Consider the following 21,024-nt stretch of genomic DNA (forward strand, 5'->3'; position numbering starts at 1 on the left):
AGCATCCTCTTTCGTGTGTGTCCCTCAGTCATTGCTTGCTCATGAACCCCAGCTCAACGACGTATTGAGGCATGGGCATATGCTGGGAATTCTCGCGTCCCATTGACAGTGACTGAGATGCTGCAGTTCTAGAGAATCGTTATCGAGCTGCAGTCGATTGTTGTGTGCCGACAACGGCACAGCAATCGCAGACCGAGGCTGCGCTTCTCTGATGCACAGCACTTTCGGGATGGTGAAGCCAAGTGCGCCATTATTGTGACCCTGCTCGTCCCAGCCACACCGACCGACTACTTGCACAGCTCGCCGCCAGTGATGTTGGCGCCAGTAGCTGTCAGCAAAAGGCCCACCGAGCCTGCAACGGCTAGACCGTTTTCAAGGATCAGCATCTCTGTCACTTGGTGCTTGGCCGAAGCTGATGTTGCTGCGGTTTGACAGCATCTGGACGCCATGCCATACCCGAGGCTCGCACTTGCACGCTGCAGAGTGATCGACGCTCGACTGCAGCTTGACGCTAACCAACGACAACTGATAATGCCTGCATGGACGATTCTCCGATCGCCGGGGCATTCACAGCCTGTCGACCACGAGATCGTTCTCTATGGGATCCTTGGTCGCATAGTGCCAAAACGCGGCATATGACACGCCGCGCGATTCCTCGCCAGCCACCGTCGCCGATTGCTTGGCGTGTTTGCTCGAGCTTTGTACGCGCTTTTTAATCCGGGCTGCCCTGCGACTCTCTCGGATCGAGCCCACAACCGAATTCGCCGCCGACAGGGCAGGCCAAGCTCTCCAGTCCAAGTTGCAGCACCGAGGGTGTCGTCGTCTGCTTTGGGACTTCTTGGTGATCCGCAGCAATGGACGACACGGTGGCCTATGCCCCCAAGCTCGGGCTTGAATCCGGCCGCGCGCTGATGACTCAGGGTCCTGCTGCGTTCCACGACTTCGTCGCCAAGAAGTTGGAGCCGGCTTTGGGGCGTAGTCTCCCGCAGATGGAAGTCCGATGCAATGAAGTCTCGCTGATCGCCGAGGTCTCGGTCGTCCAGCGATCTGCCAGTGTCAAGGCTGAACTGCCTACCATCTACAACAGCGTCAAGCACGTGGTGCAGAAGGTCACAGCCAGCAGAAACGTGACCAAGCGGCATATCCTCAATCGCGTGAGCGCGGTCTTCGAACCCGGCACGATCACGCTGCTGCTGGGCCAACCGGGATCGGGCAAGTCGTCGCTACTCAGATTGCTAAGCGGGCAGTTCCCCATGGAGGAGAACATCAGCGTGGAGGGCGAGATCACGTACAATGGTCGGTCTCAAAATGATCTTCTCACCCGACTCCCACAACTAGCAGCCTATGTGCCGCAACAGGACAAGCACTTCGCCGCGTTATCCGTGAAAGAGACTCTTGAGTTCGCTCATACGTGCTGTCCGGAGGAACTTGCATCCCGAGATGCGGAGGGGATTCTTACACGAGGCACTCCTGAAGAAAACAAGGCAGCGCAACGAACCGTCAAAGCACTGAATGACCACTATCCGGAAGTGATCACGGAGCAATTCGGCCTCCAGAACTGCAGGGATACTGTTCTAGGTGACGAGCTTCGGCGAGGTGTGTCAGGCGGTGAACGCCGGCGAGTGACCACAGGCGAGATGGAGTTTGGCATGAAGTACGCGACGTTCATGGACGAGATCAGTACGGGCTTGGACAGCGCGGCCACGTTCGATATCGTCGCCACTCAACGCGATATCGCCAAAAAGCTCCACAAAACCGTCGTTATCGCGCTACTGCAGCCGGCACCTGAAGTGTTCGAGCTCTTCGACAACATTTTGCTGTTGAACGACGGTGAAGTGATGTACAACGGACCGCGCGAGCTGGTTTTGCCGTACTTCGAGAATCTAGGCTTTGTGTGTCCATCAGACCGCGACGTCGCCGACTACTTGTTGGATCTTGGCACAGACGAGCAATACCAATACGAAATTGTGACAGCAAGCAACCATCCATCGGTGCAGTGTCTGGCCCCACGTTTGGCGAGTGAATTCGCGGAACTCTTCCAGCAATCACATATTCATCATGAGACGATGCGCGCTCTGGAGGCGCCGTTGAGCATCGAGCGTGCGGTGGACGCCAAGCACCACATTGACAAGATGCCCGAATTCAGGCAATCCTTTTGGGCCAGTGCTTGGACGCTGACCCGCCGCCAGACCACCATTGCTCTGCGCAACACCGCTTTCATTCAGGTGCGAGCCTTCATGGTGGTATTCATGGGACTCGTGTATGCCACCACTTTCTACCAAGTTGACCCGACTAACGTGCAAGTATCGCTGGGCGTGCTGTTCCAAGGCACCATGTTCCTTCAATTAGGGCAAGCATCACAGATCCCGTCTTTCATCGCAGCGCGCGAGATCTACTACAAACAGCGGCGTGCCAACCTCTATCGCACCGCATCGTTCGCGATCGGGTGCTCTGTGGCGCTTATCCCGACGGCTATGGGCGAGTGTCTGGTTTTCGGTTCCCTGGTTTACTGGATGTGCGGTTTTATTGCGGAGGCGAGCTACTTCCTGTTTTTCATGCTGGCCATGGTCTTGACCAACTTGGTTTTCTGCGCGTGGTTCTTCTGTGTGACGGCAATGTCGCCCAATTTCAACGTCGCCAAGCCCATGTCCACGTTCTCCATCGTCTTTTTCATCGTGTTTGCTGGTTTCGTCGTCCCGATGGGAAGAATTCCTGCTGCTCTAGTGTGGATCTATTGGCTCAACCCCATCGCTTGGTGTCTACGCTCCGTGGCTGTCAACCAATACCGCTCGCCGCTTTTCGACGTGTGCGTGTACGACGGGGAGGACTACTGCTCCCAGTTCAACATGACTATGGGAGAGTATTCACTTTCTCAATACGACGTGCCGTCGGATAAGGCGTGGGTCTGGGCTGGAGTGGCGTTCCTGGTTTTCGCCTACGTCTTCTTCATGGGTTTTGGTAGCTACGTGCTCGAGAACAAGCGATACGATGCTTCGGTGGCCGCTGTAGCAGTAGTTACAAGCATTGTCGGAAACGCCAAGATCGACGAGGAGGATGCAAAGCACCAGGAAAGTGAAGTCAGCTATGCACTAGCTTCGACTCCACGAGCTGCACCAGCAGCTTTCTCGCCTGAAGAACGCTCGAACGGGGTTGTAGTCCTGAACTTCCACGAGGAGCACGACAAAATGTTTGTTCCCGTCACCCTGGCGTTCAGAGATCTCTGGTACTCCGTTCCCAGTCCGGGTGACAAGCACGAATCCATCGACCTGCTCAAGGGTATCAGCGGCTATGCTCTGCCGGGTACCATGACGGCGCTCATGGGGTCGTCGGGTGCCGGTAAAACCACCCTAATGGACGTGATCGCTGGCCGCAAGACTGGAGGAACCATTCGCGGTGAGATTCTGCTCAATGGATATCCCGCGACGGAGCTGGCCATTCGTCGGTGCACAGGCTACTGTGAGCAGCAGGACATTCACTCGGAGTCATCAACGATCAGAGAAGCGCTCACATTCAGCGCCTTCTTGCGCCAGGACAGCAGTGTGTCCGAGCACGCCAAACTCGCTTCCGTGGAGGAGTGCCTAGACTTGTTGGATATGCGCGCCATCGCCGACCAGATCATCCGCGGTCGGTCGCAGGAGCAGATGAAGCGCCTCACCATCGGCGTCGAACTCGCAGCCCAACCGAGTGTGCTGTTCCTGGACGAGCCCACGAGTGGACTGGATGCTCACTCGGCCAAGGTAATCATGGACGGTGTGCGGAAGGTGGCGGACAGCGGCCGCACCGTCGTGTGCACGATTCACCAACCTTCTTCCGACGTCTTCTTCCTGTTCGACAGTCTGTTGCTGTTGAAGCGCGGCGGCGAGACAGTATTCTTTGGAGAGCTCGACAATGCGCATCCAGACGATCGCGAGTGTGGACACCTAATCGACTACTTCGAGGCGATCCCGGAAGTTCCGCGACTACCTCCAGGCCAGAACCCGGCGACGTGGATGTTGGAATGTATCGGTGCTGGTGTCGCGGCTGCAGCTGAAAACTCGAGTTTGAATCCTTCTGCAAGCGTCAACTTTGTACAGCACTTCCACGAGAGTGCCGAGCAGCAGTCCTTGATAGGTGGTCTAGATCAGCCAGGTGTTGCAATCCCTGCCCCCGGGCAGATCGGAGAACTCAATTTCAAGAAGAAGCGAGCGGCTACCCCTGCAACGCAGTTACGTGTGTTGGTCGGTCGGTTCTTGACCATGTACTGGCGTACACCGTCATACAACTTGACCCGCTTCGTCGTCGCCGTTGGACTGGGCTCGGTGTTTGGCTTAGTGCTGGTGAATGGGGAGTACACGACATACCAAGGGCTCAACGCCGCGGTGGGAGTCATCTTTATGACAACTCAGTACAACGGTATCGCTGCGTACGTCGGCGCACTCCCGTTCACAGCCCATGAGCGCGCACCGTTCTACCGCGAGCGCGCCGCCCAAACTTACAATGCGCTCTGGTACTTCGTCGGCGCCACCGTTGCAGAGATCCCGTACGTGTTCTTCAGCGGCTTCCTGTTCACGATCATCTTCTACCCGCTGATAGGCTTCACATCATTCGTCACCGGAGTGCTCTACTGGATCAACCTGTCGCTCTTCGTTCTCATGCAGACGTATTTGGGTCAGCTGCTCGTGTACGCGCTGCCAAGCGTGGAAGTGGCTGTGATCGTCGGTGTCCTCGTCAACGCCACGTTCCTGTTGTTCTCCGGGTTCAATCCTCCCGCCGGATCCATCCCGGCCGGCTACCGATGGCTCTACCACTGCACCCCGCACCGCTACTCGTTGTCCGTGCTAGTGTCGCTCCTGTACGGTGACTGCCCTGTGGAGCCCACGTTCGACGAAGCCACGCAATCGTACATTAATGTCGGCCCCGAGCTCGGGTGTCAACCGCTGGAGGGCACGCCCCTGTCCGTCGGCCACACCACCGTCAAGGGCTACGTGGAGGAGGTCTTCAACATGAAACACGACGAGATCTGGACGAACTTTGGGTGCGTCTTCGTCTTCCTGGTCGTCTTCCGCGTGCTGTCGTTGCTGGCGATCCGGTACGTCAATCATCAGAAGAGGTAGCTCTAGATAAGCACACGAGTACATTTCGCACATGGATCAAACCACATCACGACAGTCAGCGACAACATCGCCATCGCAGAGAGAAACAGAACAAACGACCGCTCAATGGAGATCAAAAGTGAGGTCGATTTACACGAAGTGAGCAGTACGATTCTGTCGTCGACTAGTCCTGGATCAAACAACTGCGACGACGCTCAGTATCGGTACTCCGGGTACGGTCCGAAGGAGCGGCCCGGGTGGTGGAAGCCCACCATGCCCAGGTACGCGATGCCGCCGACGGCGCCGCCCAGGATCGGGGCCACGAGCGGGATCCAGAAGTAGTAGTGGTTGAGCGAGAACACGCGCGAGCCGAAGCCGACCGTGAGCATCAGGAGGCGGGGGCCCAGGTCGCGCGCGGCGTTGATGGCCAGGCCCGTGTTCATGCCGAAGCCCATGGCGATGGCGCTGACGAGCACGCCGATGGCCGGAGGAACGGCTTTGCGGCCGATCGGGCGGTTGTGCTCGTCGAGCAGCGCCAGGAAGCCGACGACCAGCAGCGCCGCGGCGAAGAACTCGGTCAGGAAGCAAGTGAAGTTGCCCACGTTCTCGTGCGGGTACGTGGCGAAGATGGCGTTGGTCGACGTGCGCTCGGGGTCCACGATGTTGAGCATGGGGCGGTACAGGATGTACACGACCATGGCGGCCACGTACGAGGCGACAGTCTGCGCGAGGATGTAGAACGGCACCTTCTTCCACGGCAGCATGCCGAGCAGTGCGAGCGCCACAGTCACGGTCGGGTTCAGGTTGGCACCGGACACGCCTCCGCCGACCGTGATGCCGAGGAAGTAGGCGAAGCCCCACGCGAGCGCGACGGTCACGAAGCTGCCGGCTGTGCCTGAGCTCAGGGTGACTTGCGCCGTGCAGGCCAGTCCGAAGACCACGCAGATGAAGGTGGCGAAGAACTCGGCCATCATCTGCCTGGCGAATTCGCTCTTCACCTGGTACGGAACGTGGGTCACGCCGTTGAGCGAGCCCACGTCCGTGGAGAGTCCGTCGTGCGCCTCCAGGTTGACGTACTCGTCTCCGTGCTTGTCGTTGTAGGCGTCCGCTGACATGGTGCAGTCGAAGGTGGCGCGAGTGGAGCGGATCGATAGAGGCTGTCGGGGGTCTGCGGAGGAATTTGAAAACTGAGCTCTACCGGAGATGCCTATCGGTGCTCATCAGTGTTATTGCCCCGACGGCTGCCGCCTTGGTTGAGAGCGCCAGCGCCGACGCTGACGCCTGCAGGTGTAGGTTGCCTGCCGGTCGCATCGGCACGCGGCACGGCGCAGCGAGCACGGCAAGCAAGTCTGGATCGCTGGAACGCAATGCCGCTGGCCTATCCATACGTGGATCCACACCGAAGTTGAAGTTGCCTATATGGTGACAAGCCGCATACATGCATGTATCGGCGTGCTATGGTATCGTGGTCACTAGCGGCAAGGTAAGAAGGCATACGCGACCAGCGTGAATCAACACAGTTTGTACGGCGGCGCGGGACGCCCTGCACGTGCGGCGCGGTGGTGTTGACGGCACGCCAATCGCCTCCCGGAGCGTTTGCGTTTGGTCGCTGCAAATCGAACCGAGATCTGAAGATGCTTATGCCATTGCAGTGAACTGTGGAGCGGCGCACTTGGCGACATTTGCGCTGCGTGTCTTGCCACCGGGTTCTTCTGCCTGCGTTGGCGCTCAGCCTCATCGACACTAGTCGCTCGTAGCGACATAACAAAAGAGACGAGACGCAAGATCGTCCTGATGGGGAGGCATCGCCAGTGCACGCGGTCAGCAGGTTGAAGGCGAACACCTGTATTGTTGTGCCGGATCAATGCTGACACGCACCGCTGCACACATTGCCGCCGGTTTCGTCTTTGGGCTTATCCCTCGACGACTGCGCTGGATCCGTGGTGAGTGAATACAAATACGCGAAAACTACGATCCGATGCGTCTCCAAAGAAGAGGATTTAAGTGTCTACTGCATGCTCCTCTTTGTCGAACGAACATGTTCCTAATACTCCAACTGGACTGCTACTTCATGCAGATGTGTCTGTTGTCCGCGACCAGATGTGGCGTTCAAAATCGATATGTTTACACCAAGCTAAAGCAAAATGGTGGGTAACGCGCTGGCATTGTGACCCCACTCGCTTTTACCAGAGCATTGCCACGCAGCATGGGTTCTGTGGCGAATCAAATCAAAAGATCCCCAAATTCCTTGCCACTCTTGTGCTGGTGCTGTCCGTGCAATAATGGTTTTGAGAGGTTGAACTGTTGGCATCAATCTATGATAGATTCTGGCTAATACAATCTATCGTCTGTGCAAAGGAGTACTAGCAGTACACACTACACTCGTGTCCTGAATTTTCTGTAGGTTGAGCCTATTTGAAGCGTTGTCTTGTAGCCGTCCTGGGCTTGTAGTGCGCATCCAACGCTGTCTGAGGGAATCTAGGATTCTTGGAGAGAGGCTTGTAAAGTCAAAAGTACCGGAGGGCAGTACTCTCTTGGTCGCAAGCTTGAGTATTGTCTTCGTTATTGATATTTCCTTCAATGTTGTGTGCTGCCATGTGAACGAATTAAACTCGTCAAAGAGTTAAATAAAATATAGTTCCAGCACAAGCAGGGTAACCCACGCAGCGAGCCCCTGACTCAGGACTCGCTCAAGTTAAGAAAGCGCGAAAAGAAGAGGCATTTTATCGGCTATGCTAACTTGCATCCTCTTCGCTCAGGCAAATTTGAAGTTGCTCGCATCACCACCAACTTCCTTCCAACTAAAAGGCCAGGTCAAAGCGTCGTTTTTGAGTATTTGTATTCACTCCACGGATCGTCGAGGGATAAGCCCAAAGACGAAACCGGCGGCAATGTGTGCAGCGGCGTGTGTCAGCATTGATCCGGCACAAAAATACAGGTGTTTGCCTTCAACCTGCTGACCGCGTGCACTGGCGATGCCTCCCCATCAGGACGATCTTGCGTCTCGTCTCTTTTGTTATGTCGCTACGAGCGACTAGTGTCGATGAGGCTGAGCGCCAACGCAGGCAGAAGAACCCGGTGGCAAGACACGCAGCGCAAATGTCGCCAAGTGCGCCGCTCCACAGTTCACTGCAATGGCATAAGCATCTTCAGATCTCGGTTCGATTTGCAGCGACCAAACGCAAATGCTCCGGGAGGCGATTGGCGTGCCGTCAACACCACCGCGCCGCACGTGCAGGGCGTCCCGCGCCGCCGTACAAACTGTGTTGATTCACGCTGGTCGCGTATGCCTTCTTACCTTGCCGCTAGTGACCACGATACCATAGCACGCCGATACATGCATGTATGCGGCTTGTCACCATATAGGCAACTTCAACTTCGGTGTGGATCCACGTATGGATAGGCCAGCGGCATTGCGTTCCAGCGATCCAGACTTGCTTGCCGTGCTCGCTGCGCCGTGCCGCGTGCCGATGCGACCGGCAGGCAACCTACACCTGCAGGCGTCAGCGTCGGCGCTGGCGCTCTCAACCAAGGCGGCAGCCGTCGGGGCAATAACACTGATGAGCACCGATAGGCATCTCCGGTAGAGCTCAGTTTTCAAATTCCTCCGCAGACCCCCGACAGCCTCTATCGATCCGCTCCACTCGCGCCACCTTCGACTGCACCATGTCAGCGGACGCCTACAACGACAAGCACGGAGACGAGTACGTCAACCTGGAGGCGCACGACGGACTCTCCACGGACGTGGGCTCGCTCAACGGCGTGACCCACGTTCCGTACCAGGTGAAGAGCGAATTCGCCAGGCAGATGATGGCCGAGTTCTTCGCCACCTTCATCTGCGTGGTCTTCGGACTGGCCTGCACGGCGCAAGTCACCCTGAGCTCAGGCACAGCCGGCAGCTTCGTGACCGTCGCGCTCGCGTGGGGCTTCGCCTACTTCCTCGGCATCACGGTCGGCGGAGGCGTGTCCGGTGCCAACCTGAACCCGACCGTGACTGTGGCGCTCGCACTGCTCGGCATGCTGCCGTGGAAGAAGGTGCCGTTCTACATCCTCGCGCAGACTGTCGCCTCGTACGTGGCCGCCATGGTCGTGTACATCCTGTACCGCCCCATGCTCAACATCGTGGACCCCGAGCGCACGTCGACCAACGCCATCTTCGCCACGTACCCGCACGAGAACGTGGGCAACTTCACTTGCTTCCTGACCGAGTTCTTCGCCGCGGCGCTGCTGGTCGTCGGCTTCCTGGCGCTGCTCGACGAGCACAACCGCCCGATCGGCCGCAAAGCCGTTCCTCCGGCCATCGGCGTGCTCGTCAGCGCCATCGCCATGGGCTTCGGCATGAACACGGGCCTGGCCATCAACGCCGCGCGCGACCTGGGCCCCCGCCTCCTGATGCTCACGGTCGGCTTCGGCTCGCGCGTGTTCTCGCTCAACCACTACTACTTCTGGATCCCGCTCGTGGCCCCGATCCTGGGCGGCGCCGTCGGCGGCATCGCGTACCTGGGCATGGTGGGCTTCCACCACCCGGGCCGCTCCTTCGGACCGTACCCGGAGTACCGATACTGAGCGTCGTCGCAGTTGTTTGATCCAGGACTAGTCGACGACAGAATCGTACTGCTCACTTCGTGTAAATCGACCTCACTTTTGATCTCCATTGAGCGGTCGTTTGTTCTGTTTCTCTCTGCGATGGCGATATTGTCGCTGACTGTCGTGATGTGGTTTGATCCATGTGCGAAATGTACTCGTGTGGTTTTAGTTCACGGAATCCGTGACACGGATTGTTATCGAGTACGATCACAAGGGTACTTCTTTTTACTCGCAAACAATCCTTCTTTTTTTTTTTTACCACACTTGGAAAGTATGTTTCAGCAGCCAATAGAATCAATTTTTCAACTTTCAACTTCCACCCCTAATGTAAGCGCAATTTTCCACGTACTAATCCCACCAAGGGTCCTTTTATCGAGTATACTATTGTTTTGGGTGGTGTCGAAGATCAGCGGAGGCCGATGGCGGACGCAGGCGCGAGCGGCTACGTGCTGGCCATCGCCGGCATCGTGGACGCGCTGATCGCAGCCTATGAGGCGCAGGAGCCCGTGAACATGACGCGCCTGAAGAACGACGTGGCCAAGCAGTTCCGCCTGCCGTCCATGCCCAAGCTCGTGGACATCATCTCGGCCGTGCCCGAGGAGTACCGGGACAGGCTGCTGCCGTTCCTCAAGGCCAAGCCCGTGCGCACGGCCTCGGGCATCGCAGTCGTCGTACGTGGCCGTCAACTGCGCGCTGAAAAGACGCTCCATCTGCTCCTCTTCCCGGCGGAAACGGAGCTCTGGGGCCCACAGGAGAGAGATCATTGACACTTGTTGTTGCTGCTGCTGCTGCTGCGCCCTTAGGCCGTCATGTGCAAGCCCCACCGCTGCCCGCACATCGCCATGACCGGCAACATCTGCGTCTACTGCCCCGGCGGCCCCGACTCGGACTTCGAGTACTCGACGCAGTCGTACACGGGCTACGAGCCCACCAGCATGCGGGCCATCCGCGCGCGCTACGACCCGGCGCTGCAGACGCGGCACCGCGTGGCTCAGCTGAAGAGGCTCGGCCACTCGGTGGATAAGGTCGAGTTCATCGTCATGGGCGGCACCTTCCTGTCGCTGGACGCGCGCTACAGGGACTACTTCATCCGGAATCTGCACGACGCGCTGTCGGGCCACTCGTCCACGAACGTGGAGGAGGCGGTGCGGTACTCGGAGCAGAGTTCGACCAAGTGCACGGCAATCACGATCGAGACAAGGCCCGACTATTGCCTCAAGCCGCACCTGCACGACATGCTGCGCTACGGATGCACGCGCATCGAGATCGGAGTGCAGAGCGTGTACGAGGATGTGGCACGCGACACCAACCGCGGACACACGGTGGCCGCCGTCTCACACTGCTTCCAGCTGGCAAAGGACTGCGGGTTCAAGATCGTCGCGCACCTGATGCCTGACCTGCCCAACATGGGGATGGAGCGCGACCTCGCCGGCTTCCGCGAGTACTTCGAGAACCCGCGCTTCCGAAGCGACGGTATCAAGCTTTATCCGACACTTGTGATCCGAGGCACAGGCCTGTATGAGCTGTGGAAGACCGGCGCGTACAAGAACTACTCACCTGAAGACCTGGTGGACTTGATGGCGCGACTACTAGCCTTGGTGCCGCCGTGGACCCGAGTGTACCGAGTTCAACGTGACATCCCCATGCCGCTCGTTACGTCTGGTGTCGAGCATGGTAATTTGCGTGAACTTGCGCTAGCGCGAATGCGTGACCTCGGGCTTGTGTGCAACGATGTGCGTACGCGCGAGGTCGGCATAAAGGGAATTCATGACCAGAGCGTCCCCGATCAGGTAGAGCTCGTTCGTCGCGACTACGTTGCTAATGGTGGCTGGGAGACGTTCCTTTCGTACGAAGACCCGCAGCAGAACATTTTGATCGGCCTGCTGCGTCTTCGGCAAGCCAGCGTGGCTTCATTCCGTGACGAGATACCTCCAGGTTGTTCTATTGTGCGCGAGTTGCATGTGTATGGATCATCGGTGCCACTTCACGCTCGAGACCCGACCAAGTTCCAACATCAAGGGTTCGGAACGTTGTTGATGGAAGAAGCAGAGCGCATTGCATTGGAAGAGCACAGATCGCATAAAGTGGTTGTTATCGCTGGTGTTGGTACTCGCAACTACTACCGCAAGCTGGGTTACGAGATTGATGGACCTTACATGTCCAAATATCTATGAATGGGCAGAGTGTGATGCTGTTAGATCGATGTTTGTGTGCGCGCTTTGTATTTTCTGGACCGCGTTACGTTTATCGCTTCTGGTGGTTGATGTATCGAAGTGCCAGCAGGGAGAGAACTCGAAAGACAAGGATGAAGATGAAGACGCACCCGAAGTGGCTCCAAATGTCTTCGTACTTCATGTTGTAGACTCGCTCCATGTACCCCTTTACCGTTGTGTGGCCGATCGCCAAAGGCGCGTTCTCCACCGGTTGGCATCCAAGCTCCGCACCAACGTTGACGTACGACTGGGTATCTTCGTCGTACGTGGGGTCTTGAGGGCAATGACCGAACAGAATCGATACCAAGATGGAAAGGGAATACCGCTGCGGTGTGATGTAATAAAGCCACTTGTAGCCTCCAGGGATGGCCCCAGCGGGCGGGTTAAAGCCAGCAAACAACATCGATACGAAGCTGATCAGCACACCCACGATAGCGGCCACTTCAACGCTAGGCACCGCGTAAATGCAAAACTGGCCGAGGTATGTTTGCAACAGTATGAAGAGCGAGAGGTTGACCCAGTACAGCAGCCACGTCGTAAATGACGTAAAGCCCATCAACGGGTAGAAGATGACCGAGAAAATGAAGCCGCCGAAAAACACATACGGGATCTCAGCGATCGTGGCACCGACGAAGTACCAGAGTGCGTTATAAGTCTGTGCGTCTCGCTCACGGTAGTAAGACTCGCGCTCGTGGCCTGTGAATGGCAGTGTACCGACAAACGCGACAACACCGTTGTACTGCGTTGTCATGAAGACGACCCTGATACGAAGTGTACCCTCTTTTTAGCAATACTATGCCGAATACGCCCAGGATAACTGAGATCATGATACGCGTCAACGTATACGACGGTGTGCGCCAATAAATCGTCAAGAACCGCCCAACCAGCATGCGTAGTTGCACGACAGTGCTGGCGGCGCGCTTACTCGTGAAATCATTTCCGGCATCCCGTCCAACAACGGTTTGGTCACTCCTGGTTGATTCAAACCACTTACCAGAGCCTGTTGCTCAACACTCTGACGGAAATGCAGTACGAAATCCACGTTCGCAGCAGCATCTGTCATCGACTTTTCGCCCGCACCCGCGACACCAGCACCAATGCACTCCAACATCCACGTCGCCGGGTTCTGACCTTCCGGCAAACGCGCCACATCCGGAATCGCCTCGAAGTAGTCGATCAGGTGTCCGCACTCACGATCGTCTGGATGCGTATTGTCCAGCTCACCGAAAAACACCATCTCGCCGCCGCGCTTCAACAGCAACAGACTGTCGAACAGGAAGAAGACGTCCGATGAAGGTTGGTGAATCGTGCACACAACCGTGCGGCCGCTGTCGGCCACCTTCCGCACACCGTCCATGATCACCTTGGCCGAGTGGGCATCCAGTCCACTGGTGGGTTCGTCCAGGAACAACGCACTCGGCTGCGCTGCGAGTTCGACGCCGATGGTGAGGCGCTTCATCTGCTCCTGCGACCGACCGCGGATGATCTGGTCGGCAATGGGTCGTAGATCAAGCAAGTCCAGACACTCCTCCACAGATGCAAGTTTGGCACGCTCGGACACGCTGCTGTCCTGGCGCAAGAAGGCGCTGAACGTGAGCGCTTCACGGATGGTGGCTCCTCTGAGTGGATGTCCTGCTGCTCGCAGTAGCCTGTGCACCGACGAATGGCCAGGTCCGTCGCGGGGTATCCGTTGAGCAGAATTTCGCCCTTGATGGTGCCTCCAGTCTTGCGACCAGCGATCACGTCCATCAGTGTAGTCTTACCGGCACCCGACGATCCCATGAGCGCCGTCATGGTACCCGGCAGAACGTAGCCGCTGATACCCTTGAGCAGGTCGATGGATTCGTGCTTGTTACCGGGCTTGGGAATTGAATACCACAGATCTTTGAACGCCAGAGTTACGGGAAGGAATGCTTTCTCGTGTTCTTCGAGGAGATCAACGACCACCATTTCTGCTGGGTTGTCAGGGCTTGGTCGTGGCGTGGACATTTCTGCATAGCCGACTTCGCCTTCTTCTTTGGCTCGACGGCTTTCGTTCTCCACTTCTTCGCCAGTAACCACCGCTACTGATGCCGTCGGAATATCGTAGCGCTTATATTCGAGAATCCAACTCGCAATAACGACGAAGAAAACGTTGGCAAATACGAGGTAAAGCACGCCGACCCATACCCACGTCTTGCTGGCTGGAACGTCGTACTTGGACAGCAAGTACTCACCCATCGTCAGATTATACGTCTCGCAATAGTCCTCGCCATCGTAGACGCATACGTCGTGCTGAGGAGAGCGATACTGGCTCACGGCGACAGAACGCAAACACCAAGCGACGGGGTTGACCCAATACAGCCAGAGTAGGAAATCGGGGAGTCGGCCCATGGGTACCACGAAGCCAGCGAAGACGATGTAGAAGACGATGGAGAACGTCGTCATGGGCTTGACGATGTTGAGGTTTGGTGACATAGCAGCCAGCGTGAAGAACCATCCGCACAGCGTGAGGTTCGTGAGGGTAATGAAGAGCATGAAAAGCAAGAAGTATCCCACCTCTGCAATGAAGCCACACATCCAGTATACCAACGACCCCAATACGATGCACTCGGCCACTGATGTCGGTACGAGGGCAACAAGTGACGCGATGGCGAATGAAGAAGTGCGGTAGAAATTGGCTCGGCGTTGTTTGTAGTAGATGTCACGTGCCGCGATGAATCCAGGGGTCTGCGACGACTGCCCCAGGGCCAAGAACATCGTGGACTGAAACAGAATACCGAGCGAAACTTGGATGTTGGTGGGGTCAACTTGGTAGAAGGTGCTACCATAGATAAGACCCATGACGACCACCATGAAGCCGCGAACACGGATGAAATCCGCGTTGCGGAGGGTGATCATTGTCTGGCGCTGCAACAATGTCCACGTACTGGCCCAGAACGACTGTCGGAACTCAGGCATCTTCACCAAGTGTTCGTCAGCATCCTGCGAGCGCTCAATACTCCAACCGGACTCCAAAGCTCCCAACACATTGCGATGGATACGCGACTGACGAAACAGATCCGCAAACTCATGCGCCAGTCGAGGAGCTCGGACAGAAAACGATACGCCAGCGCCCGCTGCCGACGCCTCATATTGATACTGCTGATCCGTGCCCAGGTCCAACAAGTAGTCCGCCACATCGTGGTCAGGGAGGACACACGAAGCCCAAACTCTCGAAATACGATACCACCTGCTCACGCGGGCCGTGATACATCACCTCGCCGTCGTTGAGCAGCAAAACGTTGTCGAAGAGCTCGAACACCTCCGGCGCAGGCTGCAGCAGCGCCATCACCACCGTCTTGTGTAGCTTCTTGGCGATGTCGCGCTGCGTGCACACGATGTCGAACGTGGCCGCGCTGTCCAGACCCGTGCTGATCTCGTCCATGAACGTCGCGTACTTCATACCGAACTCCATCTCGCCTGTGGTCACGCGTCGACGTTCGCCGCCTGACACGCCTCGTGTCATGGAATTGCCGATCATCGTGTCACGGCACGTCTGTAGTCCGAGCTGCTCCACGATCACGTCCGGGTAGTTCTTGTAGAGCGACTCGGCCGTGCGGAGTGCCGCCTCGTTCTGCTCGGGTGTACCGTGCGATAGCATCTCCATCCCGCGTTGCGACATCACCTCCTCCGGGCAACACGCGTGCGCGAACTCGAGCGTCTCCTGCACCGACAGCGTCGGGAAGTGCTTGTCGGTCTGCGAGACGTACGCGGCCAGCTGTGGCAACTTCGGCAGCAGCTCCTTCCACGCTCGTCCGTTGTACGAGATGTCACCGTGCACCGCGACGTTCTTCTCCATGGGGAACTGGCCGCTCAGCAGCTTCATGAGCGACGTTTTGCCGGACCCTGGCTGTCCGAGCACCAGCGTGATGGTGCCTGGTCCGAACACGGCGTCCACGCGGTTGAGGATGTGCCGCTCCGTGACGCGCTTGGTGGCGGTGAGCTTACGCACAACGTGCTTGAGGCTGTTGTAGACAGAGGGCAACTCGGACGTGGTGCTGTCGGTTGACTGGTGGACAATGGGGACCTTCACGACGAGTGAGAGGTCTTTGCATCGCACCTCCATCTGCGGCAGAGTGCGGCCTAGTGCGGGTTCGAGTTGGTGTGCGACGAAGTCGTGGAAAGCGGCCTCGCCCTTGGTCATGAGTGTTTGTCCGGACTCAAGGCTTGGCTGAAGTTTGTACTCTGGGTTGGAGCTTGCCGAAGCCTCGTTGATGGTGTTTGAGGCAACCGTGGTTTCTCGAATCCGAAACGTGGACATTAAGAGCACTTGGTTATTGGTTTGGGCTGGTTTGTGGAGCTGGTGGTAAAATGAAGAGTGAGTTCGTGTCACTCGTCTAAGCGGTTGTGAATCACACTCATCACTGCAATCATAATGATCTATGGCAATCGTGTTAAGCGGTTGAAGACCGGCAGCGTGTCACAATCAGGGTCGCTTGTGGAAAGGGAGGAAGCAGTGCATGCTTGGTCAAGTGAGCAGTTCGATAGTCGGTTATGCTTGGCAAATTGAACGCGTAGTTGTGCCGAGAAGTCCTGTTTGTGTCGACCGCTGGTTGAAGTTGATGCTGTGTCACCATTAAGTGTGGTTTGAGTCGGCCGCAACAGCGGCACGATTCATTGATCAAGTTCCAATAGCTTCCTGAGCAGATTGAATTTGAGACGGTGCGTATGGCTCGTGCGATCACGTCACACGATTTGTACAGTATTTGTATTATGGCGACTACCCACACGAAATGATTGACGTGACTCATGATTTTTAGTCGAGCAATACTTCTTGTTGTTAAGGAGAAGCCCCAGTTGGATTGAAGCAAACATACATTTGTGTGTTGCAGCGCATTATCTCTTCTGGTGGTTGATGTACCGGAGCGCCAGCAAAGACAACAAACGAAACACAATGAGGAAAATAAACACGCACCCGAAGTTGCCCCACATGCTGGTGTACTCCATCTTGTACACGTCCCCGATGTACCCCTTCACCGTCGTGTGGCCGATCGAAAGTGGCGTGTTCTGCAGCGGTTGGCATGCCAGTTGCGATCGCACATTCGTGTACGTCTGGGTAGCCTCATCGTACGTCGGGTCCTCGGGACAATTGCCGAACAAAATCGCCACGAGGATGGAAAGGGAATACCGTTGAGGTGTGATGTGGTAGAGCCACTTGTAGCCGTCCGGGATGGATCCTGCCGGCGGGTTGAAGCCGGCAAACAACAGGAAAACGGCGTTGATCAGCACACCCACGATTGCAGCGACCTCCACACTCGGTAGAGCGTAGATGAAGAGCTGGCCCAGGTATGTCTGCATCAGGATAAAGAGCGACAGGTTGATCCAGTACAGCAGCCACGTCGTGACGGAAGTGAATCCCATGAGCGGGTAGAAGCTAACCGTGAAGAGGAAACCACTGAAGAAGATGTACGGGATTTCAGCGATTGTAGCACCGACAAAGTACCAGAGTGCGCTGTACGTTTCTGCCGCTCGCTCGCGGTAGTACGACTCACGCTCATGTCCTGTGAATGGTAGCGTGCCAACATAGGCGGCAATGCCGTTGTATTGCGTCGTCATGAAAATGACGCCAACTGCAGCGTTTAGTCCCTGGTATGAAGTGTACTCTCCGTTCACCAAGACCGAACCGAATACGACACCCAAGCACAGTGAGATCATCAGTCGCGTCAGATTGTATGATGGAGTGCGCCAATAAATCGTCAAGAACCGCCCAACCAGCATGCGTAGTTGCACGACAGTGCTGGCGGCGCGCTTACTCGTGAAAATCATTTCCGGCATCCCGTCCAACAACGGTTTGGTCACTCCTGGTTGATTCAAACCACTTACCAGAGCCTGTTGCTCAACACTCTGACGGAAATGCAGTACGAAATCCACGTTCGCAGCAGCATCTGTCATCGACTTTTCGCCCGCACCCGCGACACCAGCACCAATGCACTCCAACATCCACGTCGCCGGGTTCTGACCTTCCGGCAAACGCGCCACATCCGGAATCGCCTCGAAGTAGTCGATCAGGTGTCCGCACTCACGATCGTCTGGATGCGTATTGTCCAGCTCACCGAAAAACACCATCTCGCCGCCGCGCTTCAACAGCAACAGACTGTCGAACAGGAAGAAGACGTCCGATGAAGGTTGGTGAATCGTGCACACAACCGTGCGGCCGCTGTCGGCCACCTTCCGCACACCGTCCATGATCACCTTGGCCGAGTGGGCATCCAGTCCACTGGTGGGTTCGTCCAGGAACAACGCACTCGGCTGCGCTGCGAGTTCGACGCCGATGGTGAGGCGCTTCATCTGCTCCTGCGACCGACCGCGGATGATCTGGTCGGCAATGGGTCGTAGATCAAGCAAGTCCAGACACTCCTCCACAGATGCAAGTTTGGCACGCTCGGACACGCTGCTGTCCTGGCGCAAGAAGGCGCTGAACGTGAGCGCTTCACGGATGGTGGCTCCCTCTGAGTGGATGTCCTGCTGCTCGCAGTAGCCTGTGCACCGACGAATGGCCAGGTCCGTCGCGGGGTATCCGTTGAGCAGAATTTCGCCCTTGATGGTGCCTCCAGTCTTGCGACCAGCGATCACGTCCATCAGTGTAGTCTTACCGGCACCCGACGATCCCATGAGCGCCGTCATGGTACCCGGCAGAGCGTAGCCGCTGATACCCTTGAGCAGGTCGATGGATTCGTGCTTGTTACCGGGCTTGGGAATTGAATACCACAGATCTTTGAACGCCAGAGTTACGGGAAGGAATGCTTTCTCGTGTTCTTCGAGGAGATCAACGACCACCATTTCTGCTGGGTTGTCAGGGCTTGGTCGTGGCGTGGACATTTCTGCATAGCCGACTTCGCCTTCTTCTTTGGCTCGACGGCTTTCGTTCTCCACTTCTTCGCCAGTAACCACCGCTACTGATGCCGTCGGAATATCGTAGCGCTTATATTCGAGAATCCAACTCGCAATAACGACGAAGAAAACGTTGGCAAATACGAGGTAAAGCACGCCGACCCATACCCACGTCTTGCTGGCTGGAACGTCGTACTTGGACAGCAAGTACTCACCCATCGTCAGATTATACGTCTCGCAATAGTCCTCGCCATCGTAGACGCATACGTCGTGCTGAGGAGAGCGATACTGGCTCACGGCGACAGAACGCAAACACCAAGCGACGGGGTTGACCCAATACAGCCAGAGTAGGAAATCGGGGAGTCGGCCCATGGGTACCACGAAGCCAGCGAAGACGATGTAGAAGACGATGGAGAACGTCGTCATGGGCTTGACGATGTTGAGGTTTGGTGACATAGCAGCCAGCGTGAAGAACCATCCGCACAGCGTGAGGTTCGTGAGGGTAATGAAGAGCATGAAAAGCAAGAAGTATCCCACCTCTGCAATGAAGCCACACATCCAGTATACCAACGACCCCAATACGATGCACTCGGCCACTGATGTCGGTACGAGGGCAACAAGTGACGCGATGGCGAATGAAGAAGTGCGGTAGAAATTGGCTCGGCGTTGTTTGTAGTAGATGTCACGTGCCGCGATGAATCCAGGGGTCTGCGACGACTGCCCCAGGGCCAAGAACATCGTGGACTGAAACAGAATACCGAGCGAAACTTGGATGTTGGTGGGGTCAACTTGGTAGAAGGTGCTACCATAGATAAGACCCATGACGACCACCATGAAGCCGCGAACACGGATGAAATCCGCGTTGCGGAGGGTGATCATTGTCTGGCGCTGCAACAATGTCCACGTACTGGCCCAGAACGACTGTCGGAACTCAGGCATCTTCACCAAGTGTTCGTCAGCATCCTGCGAGCGCTCAATACTCCAACCGGACTCCAAAGCTCCCAACACATTGCGATGGATACGCGACTGACGAAACAGATCCGCAAACTCATGCGCCAGTCGAGGAGCTCGGACAGAAAACGATACGCCAGCGCCCGCTGCCGACGCCTCATATTGATACTGCTGATCCGTGCCCAGGTCCAACAAGTAGTCCGCCACATCGTGGTCAGGAGGACACACGAAGCCCAAACTCTCGAAATACGATACCACCTGCTCACGCGGGCCGTGATACATCACCTCGCCGTCGTTGAGCAGCAAAACGTTGTCGAAGAGCTCGAACACCTCCGGCGCAGGCTGCAGCAGCGCCATCACCACCGTCTTGTGTAGCTTCTTGGCGATGTCGCGCTGCGTGCACACGATGTCGAACGTGGCCGCGCTGTCCAGACCCGTGCTGATCTCGTCCATGAACGTCGCGTACTTCATACCGAACTCCATCTCGCCTGTGGTCACGCGTCGACGTTCGCCGCCTGACACGCCTCGTGTCATGGAATTGCCGATCATCGTGTCACGGCACGTCTGTAGTCCGAGCTGCTCCACGATCACGTCCGGGTAGTTCTTGTAGAGCGACTCGGCCGTGCGGAGTGCCGCCTCGTTCTGCTCGGGTGTACCGTGCGATAGCATCTCCATCCCGCGTTGCGACATCACCTCCTCCGGGCAACACGCGTGCGCGAACTCGAGCGTCTCCTGCACCGACAGCGTCGGGAAGTGCTTGTCGGTCTGCGAGACGTACGCGGCCAGCTGTGGCAACTTCGGCAGCAGCTCCTTCCACGCTCGTCCGTTGTACGAGATGTCACCGTGCACCGCGACGTTCTTCTCCATGGGGAACTGGCCGCTCAGCAGCTTCATGAGCGACGTTTTGCCGGACCCTGGCTGTCCGAGCACCAGCGTGATGGTGCCTGGTCCGAACACGGCGTCCACGCGGTTGAGGATGTGCCGCTCCGTGACGCGCTTGGTGGCGGTGAGCTTACGCACAACGTGCTTGAGGCTGTTGTAGACAGAGGGCAACTCGGACGTGGTGCTGTCGGTTGACTGGTGGACAATGGGGACCTTCACGACGAGTGAGAGGTCTTTGCATCGCACCTCCATCTGCGGCAGAGTGCGGCCTAGTGCGGGTTCGAGTTGGTGTGCGACGAAGTCGTGGAAAGCGGCCTCGCCCTTGGCCATGAGTGTTTGTCCGGACTCAAGGCTCGGCTTGAGTTTTTGCGCATCGGCAATTTGAAGAGCAGGGGAAGCGATCATGGTCGTGTTTCGGTTGTCGGGCTCTTCCCAATGTTCATCTGGTGTGATGCGACTTGTACGAG

The 21,024-nt window shown here is 56.9% G+C and overlaps 4 protein-coding genes across 4 annotated transcripts; 2 read left to right on the forward strand and 2 right to left on the reverse strand.

Moving 5' to 3' along the window:
• Positions 1–5,287: 5,287 nt before the first annotated feature.
• On the reverse strand, positions 5,288–6,187 carry IUM83_05393 (putative aquaporin; the record flags this gene model as incomplete). The annotated part of the gene is made up of 1 exon (XM_067929528.1): positions 5,288–6,187. One exon carries the CDS (start codon positions 6,185–6,187, stop codon positions 5,288–5,290), a length of 900 nt encoding a protein of 299 aa, XP_067799719.1.
• Positions 6,188–8,738: 2,551 nt separating this feature from the next.
• Positions 8,739–9,638, forward strand: IUM83_05394 (putative aquaporin; the record flags this gene model as incomplete). The annotated part of the gene is made up of 1 exon (XM_067929529.1): positions 8,739–9,638. One exon carries the CDS (start codon positions 8,739–8,741, stop codon positions 9,636–9,638), a length of 900 nt encoding a protein of 299 aa, XP_067799714.1.
• A 440-nt stretch (positions 9,639–10,078) lies between these two features.
• On the forward strand, positions 10,079–11,833 carry IUM83_05395 (elongator complex protein 3; the record flags this gene model as incomplete). The annotated part of the gene is made up of 2 exons (XM_067929530.1): positions 10,079–10,330; positions 10,463–11,833. The coding sequence occupies 2 exons, from the start codon at positions 10,079–10,081 to the stop codon at positions 11,831–11,833; spliced, it is 1,623 nt and encodes a 540-aa protein (XP_067799713.1).
• Positions 11,834–16,729: 4,896 nt separating this feature from the next.
• Positions 16,730–20,962, reverse strand: IUM83_05396 (pleiotropic drug resistance protein ABC superfamily; the record flags this gene model as incomplete). Its single annotated transcript, XM_067929531.1, has 1 exon — positions 16,730–20,962. One exon carries the CDS (start codon positions 20,960–20,962, stop codon positions 16,730–16,732), a length of 4,233 nt encoding a protein of 1,410 aa, XP_067799717.1.
• Positions 20,963–21,024: the final 62 nt, after the last annotated feature.

This window comes from Phytophthora cinnamomi, assembly GCF_018691715.1.
Source record: "Phytophthora cinnamomi strain GKB4 chromosome Unknown Contig4, whole genome shotgun sequence".
NCBI classification, from domain to species: Eukaryota; Oomycota; class Peronosporomycetes; order Peronosporales; family Peronosporaceae; genus Phytophthora; species Phytophthora cinnamomi.